This window comes from Saccopteryx bilineata, chromosome 10 (assembly GCF_036850765.1).
Source record: "Saccopteryx bilineata isolate mSacBil1 chromosome 10, mSacBil1_pri_phased_curated, whole genome shotgun sequence".
Classification (NCBI taxonomy): Eukaryota; Metazoa; Chordata; class Mammalia; order Chiroptera; family Emballonuridae; genus Saccopteryx; species Saccopteryx bilineata.
Window position 1 is genome coordinate 62,762,374 of NC_089499.1, and position 18,468 is coordinate 62,780,841.

Here is an 18,468-nt window from a genome sequence, read left to right on the forward strand (position 1 = left end):
ACACTGGAGAACACCAACATCGACAGGGTTGGCACCGAAAGAAGTCTGCACAGGAGAGTGAGATGCACCATCAGACAGCCAGATAAGAGTGGTATCAAGGGTCAAAATATTTTCAAGGTCAACAGCTTAAATATTACAAGAAAGAAAAAATGAGGCAATAATGCACCCACTGGGTCAGGCACTGAGATGAGTCTTGACTTTGGCAAGAATAACTTCAGTGGAGATGAAGAAATAACCAGCAATGGACTGAAAAGCAACCAGGAAACTAAGAATGGAGACAGTAAATGGAGATTTTTGTTATTCTAGAAACTTAACTATGAAAAGGTGAGTAACAGAGCAGGAACTAAAAGTGAAAGGGTAAGATAATTTTTCCCCTTTTACAGACTAGGAAGAATCACCCTGTTTATATGCTAATTCAACGAAGAGGAAGAAGGAAAAAGAAGTTACAGAGCAAGAAGAGATTACTGATGCCATAGAGTTCTAAAGTATGAAAAGAAGATATAACTGAAAGTACAGTTGGGTGGCTATTAATGACAACATTTTTTTTTCATTTTCTGTTGCATGAGATTTTAGAACTGTTTCTATATATTTCTGCATTGCTAATTCCAAATCTAAAATCCGTTTTTTGATGTATGCTCTATTTTTATGCAATTTTAATTTTTTTGTTACAGTTAATGGCATGCATTGGTTTTTAAATTGGGGTTAAAGGGCAACAACTCTTGGATTGAACATAACCACAAGGCAATTAATGTTTTACAAACATCACTTTTACATAATTGTAGTTGGTTTTAAATGTAAAATTTTATTATCTGATAAAAACACCCTCTTATTTTAAGATTGAATCATGGCTTCCTCGAGTAGGCGTAAATGTAAGAATAGTCCTGACACCTTCTGTTATATATGTGGCTGTTACACACTTCAATGTCAAAGGCGCAATATTTCATCATTTGTGACATGTGCATATATTGCCTATTTTCAAGTTCCCCTTGGCAATCAAGACAAGAATTGGGCTCCTCATAATTGTGTCATAATTGTGAGGAAATGCTTCGTGACTGGACAAAAGGAAAACGCAAAGGAATGCCTTTTGGTATTCCCATGGTTTGGCGTGAACCTAAGGACCACACCAGCAGTGACTATTATTTCTGTCTGATCCATACAAAGGGCATCGGCAAGAAAAAACGGCATATGATCACATATCCTAATATTCCTTCAGCAGTATGACCTATCCCACACTCTGAGGCACTCCCGGTTCCAGTTTTCAATGGTTTTATTTCTTCTAAGGATGAAGAAAGTGAACATGGTGATCAAGTGTATTTTGATAAGATGCATGAGGAAATGGTTGTAGAATCTGAAGGGTCTTCTTCTGATGCCAAGCAGTCATTAACCCCTCCGCAGTTTAGCCAACCCAAATTGAATGACTTAGTAAGAGATTTGGGCCTATCAAAGAAAGCAGCTAAGTTATTAGCCTCCAGGCTTCAAGAAAAGAATGTACTTCACCGGTCAGCTAAAGTATTCCATTTCAGGAAGCGTGAACAAATTTTTGTGGACTTCTTCCCCAAAGACAAACACTTTGTTTACTGTCATGATATCAGTAGTCTTCTCAGCCAGCTAAGTGTTACCACCTACAGTCCAACAGAATGGCGGCTATTTCTTGACAGCTCTAAACGGAGTCTGAAATATGTTCTCCTACATAACGGTAATGTTTATGCAGTTACAATTGGTTATTCAACTCATCTGCACGAAGATTATAATGATATAAAAATTGTCCTTGACTTTCTGAAGTATGAGGAACATAACTGGATCATTAGTGTGGATCTTAAAATAGTAAATTTCCTGCTAGGACAACAGAGAGGTTTCATGAAGTATCCTTGCTTTCTGTGTTTGTGGGACAGCCGAGCTCGGGAGAAACACTGGACACAGAAGGAGTGGCTAAAACGTGAAGCTCTGGAAGTAGGGATGCAAAATATTGTGAATGAACCTGTATGTAGTTAATCGATACAGGATCATTTCCCCCCCACTTCACATCAAACTTGGCTTAATGAAGCAGTTTGTTCAGGCTTTGAATAAAGAAAGTGAATGCTTTCAACATTTTATTTCTGCTTTTCCTACCTTGTCTTTCCTTTTTTTTTTTTTTAATTTATTCATTTTAGAGTGGAGAGGGAGACTACAGAAAGAGAGAGAGAGAGAGAGAGAGAGAGAAGTGGGGGAGGAGCTGGAAGCATCAACTCTCATATGTGCCTTGACCAGGCAAGCCCAGGGTTTTGAACCGGCGACCTCAGCATTTCCAGGTTGACGCTTTATCCACTGCGCCACCACAGGTCAGGCAGTACCTTGTCTTTTGAGAAGGTAAAAGCAGATGTATTTGATGGACCTCAAATTCAAACCCTCATACATGACAAAGAATTTGCCAGGAAGATGAATAAAGAGGAGAAAGCAGCATGGCAGTCTTTTGTGGCAGTTACAAAGAACTTCCTTGGCAACAAAAAAGCAGAAAACTATAAACTTCTGGTTCAAAGGATGCTGTTGGCTTTCCACGACATTGGATGTAACATGAGCATTAAGATTCACTTTCTGAACAGTCATCTTGATAAGTTTCCCGAAAATCTTGGAGCTGTTAGTGATGAGCAGACTACTGCTGGAGCATCAAACGAGATTGTCCTCAACAAGTACACAAAGAGCTACAAATGCAACCTTTTGCCTAAATAGAATTTTTTTTTTCTGAATAGAATTTAAATAAGTTTTGTGCAATTTTATGATTAAAGTGTTTTAATATGTTCTATTTCAAAATTGTAGACAAATTCTGATGCAATCATATCTTTTAGTGTATTAGTATATTTACTGCATTATATAAATTATTATATTTTCACAAAGATGATGCCCAAGAAGACATTCTACTTCATTATGTTAAACTAAATGTTGAAAATTTTACAATAAGATGAAAACCTAAAATCTTAAATTGCAAAAAAACTGTAGCTTACAGAGAAAAACTAATGTCAGATTTGAGATCAGCACACTCGAATTAGGTAAGAACAAGTGTTTTTGTGGATGCAACAAAAATTTTGTTCCCCTACCCTGGCCGGCTGGCTCAGTGGTGGAGCGTTGGCCTGGCGTGCAGAAGTCCCGGGTTCGATTCCCGGCCAGGGCACACAGGAGAAGCGTCCATCTGCTTCTCCACCCCTCCTCTTCTCCTTCCTCTCTGTCTCTCTCTTCCCCTCCCGCAGCGAGGATCCATTGGAGCAAAGATGGCCCGGGTGCTGGGGATGGCTCCTTGGCCTCTGCCTCAGGCGCTAGAGTGGCTCTGGTCGCAACAGAGCGACACCCCAGAGGGACAGAGCATCGCCCCCTGGTGGGCAGAGCGTCGCCCCCTGGTGGGCGTGCCGGGCGGATCCCGGCCGGGTGCATGCAGGAGACTGTCTGACTGCCTCTCCCCGTTTCCAGCTTCAGAAAAATTAAAAAAAAAATTTTGTTCCCCAGTGTAGTAAATCACCCAAAGAAAATAAGATAATGACTCTTGAAATGTGAGCCAGCAGCTCCTTACACCTTCCTTTATAAAATCAATCTGTCAATTGTTCAAAATTCAAATTAAGTTATTACCAAAAATGATTCTATATAATTTAGTTATAAAGGTAGTAATAATTGGTTGGTTAATAAAAGTTACTTTATTTACTTACGGAGCCTGAGTACGGGTAGTATATTCTTTGAATTCACTATCATGAATAGTGAAATAGGGTCGGAAATCACTGAAGTACTTCAATGGAGAAATGCAGCTGTGGAGCAAGAACATGTAAAACAAAGGACACAGAAATGAAGGGCCCTGCTAGTAACTATAACATACCCACATACAAAGTATAACCCCAATGAGATCACTTATTTCAAAGTGGTAAAGTCATTTCAGGAAACTGGAAAATACATGGAAATATATAATGTAAAATGGCATATTGAAAGAACACTGGACTTGGGGCAGAAAATAAGGTGAAATTCTGGTTCCATCATTCACTTAGTTCTATGCCTTCTACTAGACACACTGACCATTCATGCAACTAATTTTTTTAAGCTAATTTTTTTTAAAGATTTTATTTATTCATTTCAGAGACGGGAGAGAGAGAGAGAGAGAGAGAGAGAAAGAGAAGGGGAAGGGGCCAAAAGTATCAACTCCCGTATGTGCCTTGACCAGGCAAGCTCAGGGTTTTGAACCAGCAACGTCAGTGTTTCCAGGTTGACGCTTTATCCACTGCACCACCACTGGTCAGGCCATGCAACTAATATTTATTTATCAGTTACTAGCTATGTGTAAGTCAGCTACTTTCAACCTTTTTCATCTCATATAAACTAATTGCTCACATATAAACTAATTCCAAAAATTCTGCAGCACACCTTAAAAATATATACTTTTTGCCAATCTAACAAAAAAAAAAAGTATAACTTTGATTCATTCACAGCAAATGGCTATTATTGTGTTGGCTGTTGTCATTTTTATGACACTCTAAGAGAAAAGATGTCAGTGCCCCTAACTAAATAGGTATTGCATGTTTTTAAAATCCTTGTGGCACAATGGTTGAAAACCACTGCTTTAAGAGAATGCATGTGCTCAAAAAATAAGAACATGGCTCCAGCCCTCGTGAAACCTGAATTACTTTCTTATCCATAAATTGATGTTATAATGAGCACTCCACATCTCCTTACAGGGCTATTATTGTTTAGCAATGCAATGAGTGTATAAAACATGTAAGAGATGGAATAATGCTGCAACCATTACCATTGCAACCAAATATACTCACTTCACAAGTGCCAATACAGTCTCTGAAGACTCTGAAGGTGATGGTGCCATGACTACAAGGGGCTCCCCCAAAAGCACCAGCTCCCAAAGCATCTGACTATGAAGGAAAACTGGGCAGAAACACCTGAAAGGTATTTACACAGTAGAAATATTATTTATCCAACTTAAGTTCCTATGTAATCATTCTAAAAACTTCACACTGATATAAATTCTTCCAGCTGTTTGCACCTTGAACTGATAAACAAATTCATTCAAAATATGATGATGTATTTAAAAAGTCCCTCTTATTCACATAAAGAAGATATCAATTTGACTCATTCCAACTTTTACAAAATTAAATATATATTAACACATAGATTGGCTGACAAACAATAATGCATATAAAAATTATTAAATTGTCATATCATATGGTAGGTCTATTTTATTAATATCACTGTTAAATTTGAATTTTTATTTTAAATATTTTGAAGGAAACAAGAAAAAATAATTTTCAAAAGGATGTTTACTAGATATACTTAGTTTAAAAGTAAATGTTTTCCATATTAAAGAATGAAGAAAAAATCACAAGTGGGATTTCTAATACTAAATAACAGAATGATTTCCTGGGCAGATCCATCCTGTAGAGAAATGCTACAGCTCTTTTTTTTTTCTCTTTTTTTTTGCTACAGCTTTTTATAGCAGCCCTAGAATTAGGTGGAAGGAAGCCTATCAGGACACAACACTGCTATTATGCAGGGTGGAGGGTTTCTGCACTTGGGAGAATTCCTGGGTTGTTTTAGAGATGAGTGACTTTGTATCCAAGACTTCCTTATTTGCACATGGCTATATAATAAAGCAAACTGGGGGCTGTTTTGCTATGTCTTGCCATCAGCTTACAGAAGCCTCTTGATCCCTTCCTATTTCTCTTTAAGCTTATTTTCTTCATTCTGCACCGTTCCCACTCAAGACCTGGAATTACTAGCCGCGCTGGTTTGTGGCATTTTAAAATATTTCTACAAATTTATTGGCACTCCTTTTAAAACAGAGAGAGAGCCTAATTCTCCCCCTCTTTAAGTATAGGCTGAATTAGTGGATCACAGATAATGAACAGGATAAGGTAAAGTGACAATGTACGACTTTAAAGGCTATATCATAAAAGTTATTGTGGCTTCAGCTGCTGATATTGTGAAGAAAACTCAAGTAGCCCTATGCAGAGGTATACATGGCTAGGAATGAGGCCTCCAGACAACAGCCAAGTAAATAAGATTTCTAGGGAAGCATATCCTCCAGCCCAGTTGTCCAATGACGAAACCTCAGCTGACATCTTGACTGCAACCACATAAGTCATCCAGAGTTAGAACCATTCAGCTAAATAATTTCCTGATTCCTAACTCTCAGAAGCAGTGTGAAATAACGTTTGTTCTTTCAAGCCTCTAAGTACTGGCATAATTTATTACATAGCAATAAATAACCAATATAAATACTTTCAAAGTACCCTCCCACAAAATACTTAATTACAAAAGGAAAAAGAATCAAGGGAGAAGCTTGGAGAACACCACTTGAATCAAGTGATCAAAGTGAACATTATCATTAACAAGGAAACCAAACTGTGCTACCTCCTTACTAAAGATGCAGAACTTGAATCTAATCCTGAGTAAATCCCAGACAAACCTAAACTGAGAAATTTCCTGTCAAATAACAGTCATGTAATCCACAAGAATGTCAGGGTCACAAACATGAAAGGAAAACTGAGGAGCTATTTCAGACTATAGGACAGACTAGAGACACGACAACTAAATCCAAAAGACGATTCTGAACTGAATATTATTGTGGCAACTGGTGACATTTTGAATGTGGTCTTAGTATTAGATAACATTAATCTATCAATGTTAATTTCCCAATTTTCATGCCTGCACTGTGTCCTGATTTGTAGGAAACAGACACTAAAGTATTCAGGGGTAATGGGGCATCAGGTTACAATCAAATAGTTAAAAGGAAAAAGTTTTCTGTACTCTACTTTTATTTGAGGGACATTCCCTTTTTTCACTGTAAAAATGCTAAACTTACAGTGGGGAGAAGGGGAGGGGGAGAAGGGGAGAAGGGGAGGGGGAGAAGGGGAGAAGGGGAGGGGGAGGAGAGGGGGAGAAGGGGAGGGGGGAAGTGGAGAAGGGGAGGGGGAGAAGAGGAGGGGAAGGGGGAGAGGGGGAGAGGGGGAGAAGGGGAGAGGGGGAGAGGAGAGGGAGAGGGGGAAAAGGGGGAGAGGGGGAGAGAAAGAGAAAGGGGATGAGTGGTGCAGCAGAAAGCACCAACTCATAGTTGCTTCTCATATGTGCCTTGACCAAGCAAGTCCAGGCTTTTGAACCAGTGACCTCACCCGTGTTCCAGGTTGAAGCTCCATCTACTGTGCCACCAAAGATCAGGCACTAAACTCATTTTTTTTAAGAAAATTATTATTTTTTAAGATTATAATTTAATTCACCCTTACCAAAGACATAGAATAATTGCATCATCCCTCAAAATTTCCTCCTTCCATTTGTAGTCCATTTCCTGTCCCCACTCCTAGGCAATTACTGGTCTGATATCTGCTCCTATAGTTTTACCAGAATATTATATAAATGGAATCATTCAGTAAATAGCTCTTTAAAATCTAGCTCTGTTCACTAAACTTGATGCTTCTGAGAGTCATCCATGTATCATAGAGTTTATTCTTTTTTTAATTGCTGAGCATTTCGTTCACATGTATATATCTCATTTTATTTATCTATTTGCCAGTAGATGGACATTTGCATTGTTTCCAGTGTTAGGCTGCTATATAAAGCTGCTATAAACATTTGCATACAAACCTTTGTATAAATATATGCTTTCGTTTTTATTGAGTAAATACTCAAAAGTGGGATTATTCAACTGTGCTAGGGCCAATGTATAAAACAAACCTAGCATATAAAACTAATCAATCTTTGAAGCAGTATTCTATGCAGTTTAAAGGTCACACAAACATACACACTTTCTCTCTCTCAAACACGCTCACACACACACACAAAATCAAACCAAAACCCATTCTAAGTCTTTCACATGACTCCTGATTACATGTATTAATATTAAGTAATTGCTTGTTTATAACAGTGGTTTCTCAAGCCGAGCTACATGAGAACCTCCCATGAGCTGGAACTGGGAATCAATCCAAAGATTCTTATTTAGCTGACCTGTGTAAAGCATAAACATTGGTACTTTTTCCTTCTTTTTTAAGTGCTAGATTATCTCTGGGGGGTTTTTATTTGTTTTGTTTTGTTTTCGCATTTTGAAAAATTTCAAACATACTGAAAAATGAAGATAACAGTGTAAAAACTATCATATATCATCTAGTGTTAACAATATTTTGCCATTTTTACTTTATTTTTTCTTACTGAAGTACTTTAAAATAAAACACAAACCTCGTGACATTTCACCTCAAAATACTATACAATGCATCTCTAAAAAAGGTAAGTGCATTTTCTTACATCATTACAATACCATTTTCACATCAAACCAAAACAATTTGTTTCTACCATGTAATACCCAGTCTATATCCAAATTTGCCTAATGGTCCAAGCTCATAACATATAGTCAGGGATGAATCATTGATATATAACATGTAAAATGTTAGTAACTATTTTCTTCCAGGTTTTTCAACATTTCATGCAAGAACATTCATTTTCTAAAGAAATTAACATCACAAAGCAAAGAAAAAAGGCAGTTAAAATTTTTTACTCTTTACCTGAAAAGATCCACCTCATGAACAGTAGGTAAAATAACAGATATATGTGTGTCTGCCTAAGAGAAAAAAGAAAAGAGAGAGATGCCACTAACATTTACAGAGCTTGATTTTTAAATTATGCCTATTTATCTCATGATCAATAAGCACATTGTCCTATTTATCTTTCAGGATTCTCTTCCTCTAGGAGAAGCCACAGAGAGAGTGGGTCTTACCAATCTCCTCTAACACAGAAAGACAAGGAAACAGATTCCACATTTAAGGCATTAATTCAACAGTCAGTTTAATTCACAGCTATATGAAATACTGCCATAATACTAATTGATATAGATCATAGGCAAAATTAGCTTTCTTACTGCTCTCCATTTTTATTCAATTCAAAGAACAATGGGAGTGCTAATATACCAGTTAAAATGTTTTAAATGAGAAATTCAATCCTACCCGTGAATAGATCTAGCTTGAGAAAAATGAAAGGCAATCCAAATGGAATCAGAGAAGGGAAAGAGATTGGTGAAATTATATACACATAACACAGCATTATAGAGAGTAGGAAAGCAAATCCTGGAGGGAAGGGGGAGGGCATGGGGGGGAAGGGGGCAAAGGAGAGGTTGAAGGGAACAGGTGGGGGGGATGTACTGGGTGGGAAACTTGAATCTATGTAAACACAATAAATTAAAATTAATTAATTTTTAAAAAAAGAATTCTTTTGACTGAGTTTCCTAAAAATAGAAGTCTGCTGACTATTCTTTCAGATAAGAGGCTTTGTTACAATTAAATCTTGCTGGAAAAAATACTTATTTTCCCCTTGTCCTCAAAATTACAGTATAAATTCTGAGTTCTCAACAGTATCTACCAGAGAAAAAGACATTTTTCCATCTGAGAAACATCAGGAAGTTTATCATCAAGTCATTAAAACTATTTAATAGGACATTTCAGTAATATTCAGGAATGTATTATAAACCCAAGAAACTGCATTCGCTAGTTTAAAAGCTATATTAAAAAGGCTTTATGTGCTGGATTATTCTACCACAATACCACACTACCTGTTGAGTTAACTGCACTATCTGAGTTGTCCCAGGTTTGTCATGACATGTGGGAATCCGTACCTTAAAGAGAAAGAAGAAATTACCTTTGGCAACTAAAGAATATCCTTTCTATAATTTGTCAGTACCACCACCACCACAATGAGGGGTCAGCAGTGCTCTATCTTGCTGTTAAAAAGGTACACTCAGCAATGCCTAAAAAGCCTTAAAAACAAAGCATTTATGTCGGATTAAAAAATTTAAGTCCATATTTCTTTTCATTCACAACAGAAGGTAATTGAACCAAGGTCTCCATACTCCCATACACACAGAAATCACTAATCTAATGAGAAGTAAATGTGCTGAAAAACAGAAAAAGGACATCAACTTCATACCGCTTCCTGCTTATTTTTCCAATCTTTGCTTCATCAATATATACACACCCAAACACACCCGCTCAAGCTTGCCAAACTATGGGACGAATCTCATAGGAAACCATGAGAACACTCAACTCAAAGCTACAAGTACTACTTTTGATGTTTTCCCAGGGAAAAAACAAAACACAGCTCCTACAGAAATGAGCACATCTAAAGAGAGAGCACTGCCAAAAATAAGTCCAACATGAAAATGCATGCAAAAGCACTTAGAGCATGGTCATGCAAAATCTGAGAAAAAAATGCTAATTTAATTTTTGAAATGAAAGAAAGAGAACTTACAACAATACCCAACCCAAGGACAGTCATGCTGGATCTGATATTAGTATATTAAGATCATTTAAGACTAAAAACCAATGGCTTTCCTAATTTAATTTTTAGCAATTCATACTTGATCCTACAAGTATTCTATAATACCACTTATCTCTGGAGGGCCATGGAATAGCAGAATTCTAGGTGACATTTACATTTGCATGTATTATATAGGAATGACTCCCAGCAGCCCATGCAAACTCAATAGGATGATGGTACTGGTGGCCCCTAAAGTTGTGTTACTAGTGGTCTGTGCAGCAGGATGGATTATGGTATCTCAGTAACTCCTCACATCAAAAAAAGAAAAAAGTGAAAGCAGCAGTAGGACTGAATGTTATTAGGAAGGTAAAAAGCAAAACTCATGTGTAAATTTCTTAGAGACAAATGAAATATAAGCTATTACCTTCATTACCACCCCCATAATAGGCAGGTGTAATGTTTTCCCTGGCACAGGGGCAGGCCATCGATCAACATCATTACAAGCTGAAAAAATAAAATAAAATACTTCCTTAGTATAAATGGAAATATTACAATATGAAAAATAGTATATTAGAAATTAGAACTCGACTTTCTGTAGAGCAGGAAAAATATACTGGGAAGGATAGGAAAAAAAAGTAAAAGAAAAGTAAAAAAAAAAAAAAGTAATGAAAATATCCCACATTTCACCAGAAATACACATGTACACCTGGATATAAATTGAATAAATTTTTTTTGTGTGGGTGACAGAGACAGAGAGAGGGACAGATAGGGACAGACAGACAGGAAGGGAGAGAGATGAGAAGCATCAATTCTTCCTTGCGGCACCTTCATTGTTCATTGATTGCTTTCTCATATGTGCCCTGACCAGGAGGCTACAGCAGACCGAGTAATCCCTTGCTCAAGCCAGCAACCTTGGACTCAAGCTGGTGAGCCTTGCTCAAACCAGATGAGCCCATGCTCAAGCCGGCAACCTTGGGGTTTCAAATTTGGGTCCTCCACATCCCAGCCCGACACTCTATCCACTATGCCACCACCTGGTCAGGCAGTTAATAAAATTTTTAAAGCAACAAAATAATAGGTTTAAAGTGAGTTTTTCTATGCATTTATTATCACTAAAATTAACTACAAAAAGGCCCTGGCTAGTTAGCTCAGTAAGAATGTCATCCTAAAACACCAAGGTTGAGCATTTGCTCCCCAGTCAGGGCACATACAGAAAGTGACCAAAGAATGCACAACTAAGTGGAACAATAAATCAATGCTTCTCTCTCTCTCTCTCTCCCCTCTTTGTCTCTCTAAAATCAATCAATCAAATTTGCTACCAGCACACCACCTGGGAGAGGCCTTCTCTCTCTATAGAGTGACATAAGGATTTCTGTTTAATAGTGCTGAGTATCAGAACTGTTAATTCAATATTTGTTTATTAAACTATGGTGAAAAAGGAGATAATAAATTATATGGTCTTTGATGGGTCTAGAAAAGATACCAGAAGGATAGTTCTGGATCTCTCTCCTACTATAAAATTCTTAATTTTTTTTTTTGTATTTTTCTGAAGCTGGAAACGGGAGAGACAGTCAGACAGACTCCCGCATGCGCCCCACCAGGATCCACCCAGCATGCCCACCAGGGGGCAACGCTCTGCCCACCAGGGGGCAATGCTCTGCCCCTCCGGGGCATCACTCTGTCGCAACCAGAGCCACTCTAGCGCCTGGGGCAGAGGCCAAGGCGCCATCCCCAGCTCCCGGGCCATCTTTGCTCCAATAGAGCCTCGCTGCAGGAGGGGAAGAGAGAGAGAGGAAGGAGAGCAGATGGGCGCTTCTCCTGTGTGCCCTGGCCAGGAATCGAACCCGGGATTTCCGCACGCCAGGCCGACGCTCTACCACTGAGCCAACCGGCCAGGGCCAAATTCTTAATTTTTTAGATGGTCAACTTCATTTTTATCAGACCATTGCCAGTAAAATTTTTTAAATTCCTTCATAAAGATATTTAAGTCACACAATGTTTAACTTACCTGCTTCCAAATAAGGTTTGCTCTTTTCAAAATACTCTGGTGCTATCTGTCTGAGTACAGTGTGAAAAAAGTGAATATAAGGTAGTTTGCTGATCAAAACCAAGGACTGGAGGGAAAAAAGAAACGCTTTTTTAAAATTTCCTAGTGATTATAATTTAAGTTCAACATTTCTAACATAGTCAATGACTAACAAGCTAACTTAAGTGAAAAGTGTGCATTTTGAAATAAAAAGACTTTTACAGTACCATGGTTAAAAGAAAACATAAAACTACAGTTGCAGAAAATAGAAAGTTTAACCTTATTACTACACTTTAAGAACATAAAAGCATATTCACAAATTCTCCTTCTTACCAGGAAAAAAGTTTCCTATAAACAGACTAACATCATCATGAACAATTTCCAAAGCCTAGTTACTACTGTCATTAGCAAAACAATATCAGGAATTAGCAAGATGAATTCTTCCTAATAAAGAAAGAGTAAATTAATGCTTTTTCAAACTAAGACCTATGACTATTATAGAGTTCAATGGTCATAGCCACATACTTAGAAATTGTGACTTTAAAGGTTAATCACAGACCTGGCTGGTTGGCTCAGTGGTAGAGCGTCAGCACGGCATATGGATATCCCAGGTTCAATTCTCAGTCAGGGCACATAGAAGCTACCATCTGCTTTCTCTACTCCTCCCTCTCTTGTTCCTTTCTTTTTCTCTCTCTCCCTCCCCTCCAGCAGCCATGGCTCAACTGGAGCAAGCTGGCCCCAAGCGCTGAGGATGGCTCCATGGCCTCCATCTCAGGAGTTAAAAAATGGCTCTGGTTGCAATGGAGCAACAGCCCCAGATGGACAGAGCATCGCCCTCTAGTGGGCATGCTGGGTGGATCCTCATCTGAAGGCATTCACAAGTCTGTCTCTGCCTCCCCACCTTTCACTTAAAAAAAAAAAAAAAGATTATTCTGATCTTATTTTTTTAAATCCATTTTTCTTGAAAACTATTTTTTAGCTTTCCATCCAGCATCAATTTCTGGCCAGGGCATGTTCTGGTTACAAAAGGTAAAGATATATCCTACTAGCTGGAATAAAATTGAAATCAATGATTTTTTTTAAGAAAGTAAAACATGGTACATTTAGAGTAAACACTATTCCTAGGATGTTACTAAAGTATATTTACTGACTCTTCAAAAAATAGATTGCAGGCTTTATTGTTAACTATATTATTATCTGTTAATTTTTTCCCTTATTCTAAAATATAAAAATTAAGCAGATTATTCTGGCTTTTGATAGTTTCATAAAATAACTGTTACTTATTGTCAAGTGAATAGTACAGAGATAGCATAAAGTAAAATTCAATAGCAGGTAAAAATCTAGAAATAGCTATCTATAATAAAAAAATAAGGATATAAATTCTAGTATGTTTAAAAATAAAATATCAAAGACTTTAAAGATTACTCATTCTAAAAGTTTCTATCTTTCTAACCACAATATAAAAATATTTTTACATTATAATGTATATGAAAATTACCTTCTGAAAGTAGCCTCTTTTTAGAGTTTTGTCTCGAACTTGTCGGAAATATACATATCCATAAAAATAAGCAGGATCCTTCTATGAAAGAAATGACAAATATATATATATACACATATATATATATACACACCCTTTACTATTACCATTTTCCATTTTAAAGCCAAACAGAGTCATGAGGTATATATAAAGAGCTAGTTATCCTCTTCCATCAACACAAACAATAATCATGACAGTAACAGATAAAAACCTGCTAACTAGCCCAAAGATGATGCAGTTAGAGATGTAAGCATGAAGTACAAAACAGAAACCTACACTCTGGAATCATCTGATTTATTAAAATTATTTTTAATAAGCAATAACTGTAAAACAAAGTTCATTAAAAAAATAAAAAAGAGAACTATTATACTATCATAAAGTAGGTAGGGATTACCACAGGGAATCTTCATCTCTGGGTGATATTTACTGGTATAGTACCACCCTACCTCCACATCTAAATAAAGAGTTACTAACAAATAAAACTACTTCAGCATTCTAATCAATTTCTATAATTCACAATCAACATTACGTTTTAAGAACAATAACTTTATAAAGCCTCTTTCATTCACATACTAAATCTTTATGAATCAAACTCATTTAGGAAATCCAGCAGTGTAATATAACAAAACAAAAGCAAAATATTTCTGAATGCTATCAGAAGTAACTGAGTAACTGAGTTTTAAAATTTCCTCTCAAATGGACATTCTTCTATTACTATTTTCTAACCTTTAAGTAAACTGGTAAATCTTTGTCAAATTGATCCAGGAAACAATGCAGTGACACCCTCCTCCCAGAAGACTGTCGAAATCTAAAACAAAACTGGGTATCTCCAAGACAACCTAACAAAAACAAAAATGAAAAAAATTAAGGATAGCACAGTATAACACTTACTTATCCAGTTTCCTCAAATGTTAGAGTGACAGAGGTCCTAGCAATCATTTAAATCTATTCTATCATGTTTTAGGGGAGAAAAAGTAGATCCTGACTTGTTCAGAGCCATCCTCATTGATTAGAGGCAAAGCCATTAGAAAAACATGCATCTTAACTTCTAAGTCCCTCTATTATTTTTCCTATTCCATTTTCCCCATGTAATTAAAATTTTTTGAAAACTGTTTACACGTAATGCAGATTCACAAGTATAATAATAAGCCAAAGAAGCCAAATACAATATAGTACACATTGTTTGAATCCACTTAAATAGTTGTTTTAAAAAAAAAAGCAGGCGGCCCTGGCTGGTTGGCTCAGCGGTAGAGCGTCGGCCTGGCGTGCGGGGGATCCAGGTTCGATTCCCGGCCAGGGCACATAGGAGAAGCGCCCATTTGCTTCTCTACCCCCCCCCTTCCTCTCTGTCTCTCTCTTCCCCTCCCGTAGCCAAGGCTCCATTGGAGCAAAGATGGCCCGGGCGCTGGGAATGGCACCTTGGCCTCTGCCCCAGGCGCTAGAGTGGCTCTGGTCGCGGCAGAGCACGCCCCCTGGTGGGCAGAGCGTCGCCCCTGGTGGGCGTGCCGGGTGGATTCCGGTGGGGCGCATGCGGGAGTCTGTCTGACTGTCTCTCCCCATTTCCAGCTTCAGAAAAATACAAAAAAAAAAAAGGCAGGCAAGGTTGGCCAGGCGATAGCGCAGTGGATGGAGTGTTGGACTGGGACGCAAAGGACCCAGGTTCAAGACCCTGAGGTCGTCAGTTTGAGTGTGGGTTCATCTGGTTTGAGCAAAGCTCACCAGCTTGAGCCCAAGGTCGCTGGCTTGAGCAAGGGGTCACTCCGGCTGCTGTGGCCCCATGGTCAGGGCACATATGAGAGGGAAGTTGATGAACAACTAAAGTGCCACAAGGAAGAATTGATGCTTCTCATCTCTCTCCCTTTCTGTCTGTCCCTATCTATCCTTCTCTGAGTCTCTGTCAAAAACAAATAAAAAGCAGGCAAAACTATAGTTTTAGGGATGCATGGTTGGATGATAAAACTATAAAGAAGCAAGAAACTTATTACTATAAGAATCAGGGTAGTGGTTACATTTGGAGGGGAAGGGAAACTGTTTGGGAGGGGATACGAGGGGCTTTTGAGGTACTGGCAACGTTCTATTTCTTGACCTTGTATGTGTTTTGTATTTCACAATGAGATTTTCTTAAAGACATAATATAGCTGACTCAGGAAGAACCTAAGCAAAAATCTTACTATTTTAATGATTTTTATTAAAAATAACCTTTTAACCTTAATAACCTTTTAATCTTTAGTCATTTTAGCAAACCTCTTAAAACATGGAAACTTTACCTAAACTGTCAGGCAATGATTACCAAAAAACTGAATAATCTAAAAAGTAAAAGACACAGTAGCTTGTCACTCAAAATTTTCCCAGGTATTATATTTAAAATTTATAAGATTATATTAAACATGAAATGTGTTCAAGATTTTATTATTACTTATTATTATGCCCAGAAATACCTTAGCACATAAAGTTCTCACCAAAGGAAGTAGAAACCTGATAAAATGTTTAAATATTTTAAAACGCAACCCAGTATTTAAACCTAAATGCAATTATAGAAACTAGTATTGCCTGACCTATGGTGGTGCAGTGGATGGAGCATCGACCTGGAATGCTAAGGTCACAGGTTCAAAACCTGGGCTTGACCAGTCAACGTATATATGAGAAGCAACTATGAGTTGATGCTTCCCACTTCTCTGCCCCATCTCTTTGTCTCTCTCTCTGTCTTTCTCTCTCTCCCTCGCCACTCTCTAGATATCAATTAAAAAAAATTAAATAAAAAAGAAACTAGTATTGGCCCTGGCCAGTTGGCTCAGTGGTAGAGCGTCGGCCTGGCGTGCAGAAGTCCCAGGTTCGATTCCCAGCCAGGGCCACACAGGAGAAGCGCCCATCTGCTTCTCCACCCCTCCCCCTCTCCTTCCTCTCTGTCTCTCTCTTCCCCTCCCGCAGCCGAGGCTCCACTGGAGCAAGGATGGCCCGGGCGCTGGGGATGGCTCCTTGGCCTCTGCCCCAGGCGCTAGAGTGGCTCTGGTCGCAACAGAGCGATGCCCCGGAGGGGCAGAGCATCGCCCCCTGGTGGGCAGAGCGTCGCCCCCTGGTGGGCGTGCCAGGTGGATCCTGGTCAGGCGCATGCGGTAGTCTGTCTGACTGTCTCTCCCCGTTTCCGGCTTCAGAAAAATACCGAAAAAAAAAAAGAAACTAGTATTTCTCTATGTAGACACTCTCCTTGAGATTAAAGTGGTTGAGCTAGAATTACTGAGAAGAGGGACTTTCAACCTGGGCTTCTCAAAGTATAGTCCATGGACTGATGCCAGTCTACAAACTCTTGTTATTAATCCATGATGAAATAAATATTCAAATTAAGAATAAGCATTTAGGCCTGATCAGTGGTCGCACAGTAGATAGAACATCAACCTGGGACGCTGAGGTCCCAGGTTTGAAATTCCAAGGTCACTGGAATGAGTGCAGGCTCATCAGCTTGAGTGCAGGGTCGCTAGCTTGAGTGTGGGATATCTATGATCCCATGGTCACTGGCTTAAAGCCCAAGGTTGCTGACTTGAGCCCAAGGTCACTGGCTTGAACAAGGTATCACTGGCTCAGCTGGAGCCCTGGGGTGAAGGCACGTATGAGTAGCAATCATTGAACAACTAAAGTGCCGCAACAATGAGTTGATGCTTCTCCTCTCTCCCTTCCTTTCTCTGTCACTCACTCTCTCTCTCACACACAAAAAATAAAATAGAAAAGAATAAGCATTTATGAACTCTTACAGTAATCTGATATTGTCATGACAAATCTGAACTTTTCTTAAAAGATTTTTGATTGATTTTACATAAAGAGATGGGTGAGGAGCAAGAAGTATCAACTCATAGTTGCTTCACTTGCTTGCTTGTCACATGTGCCTTGCCAGAGCAAGCCCAGGGTTTCAAAATGGCAACCTCAGCATTCCAGGTTGATGCTCTATCCACTGTGCCTCCACAGGCTAGCCAATCTGGACTTTTATTTTGATTTTTTGTTTTTCTCTTTTCATTTTTCTAATAATTCCTTTAAACTGTATTTTATAAAAACATTGGTCCAAAAAACTGAGGATTTTAAAAAATATTTTTTTATGTATTGATTTCAAAGAAAGAGGAAGGGAAAGAGGGAGATAGAAACATCAATCTGTTTCTGTATGTGCCCTGACTGGGGAGCAAACCAGCAACCTTTACGTTTTGGTATGATATTCTAACCAAGCTATCCAGCCAGGGTAAGGATGGGAATTTTTAAAAAATTGGACTGGTCTTTCAACACAGATAGATGAACATCACTGCTTGAGGCACTGGGAAGTAATAAAGTATATGACCATGTACCTGCTATTTACAAAAAAGAAATCTGTTGAGACAAATATCATCTGCAAATCTAATCCATCCAGAGCAAGGATTACTCCTTCCCATTCATCATTACTTGAAATTTTCTCAACTAATGCTGAGTTTTCTCTCTGGACATGTTTAAAATATAGGAGTTATAGTCCTTGGGTACTCATCATAACTTAAGCCTCAGGAACACTTACATATACAGATGATGTTAATGATAAATAACAAGGCGGGGAAAAAATCTGATAAGTATATACCAAAGAGTAGGTGTACTAAAACTTGGGCTCCTAAAGATAAAAGCTGTTCAAATGAAACAAAAAATT

General features: G+C 38.3%; 1 protein-coding gene across 4 annotated transcripts in view; it reads right to left on the bottom strand.

The window, feature by feature from the left end:
- DENND6A (DENN domain containing 6A) overlaps nt 1–18,468 on the bottom strand; it is a 53,312-nt gene that overhangs the window by 13,352 nt on the left and 21,492 nt on the right. For 3 of the 4 annotated variants that reach the window (XM_066244871.1, XM_066244873.1, XM_066244874.1), the window contains 8 exons: nt 14,544–14,656; nt 13,779–13,859; nt 12,263–12,368; nt 10,679–10,758; nt 9,551–9,613; nt 8,511–8,566; nt 4,779–4,901; nt 3,672–3,767 (listed from right to left, as the gene is read on the bottom strand). In XM_066244871.1, the coding sequence (XP_066100968.1) occupies nt 3,672–3,767; nt 4,779–4,901; nt 8,511–8,566; nt 9,551–9,613; nt 10,679–10,758; nt 12,263–12,368; nt 13,779–13,859; nt 14,544–14,656 (718 nt within the window). The remainder of the gene's footprint in view (nt 1–3,671; nt 3,768–4,778; nt 4,902–8,510; nt 8,567–9,550; nt 9,614–10,678; nt 10,759–12,262; nt 12,369–13,778; nt 13,860–14,543; nt 14,657–18,468) is intronic. The other variant, XM_066244872.1, reaches the window with a different exon arrangement.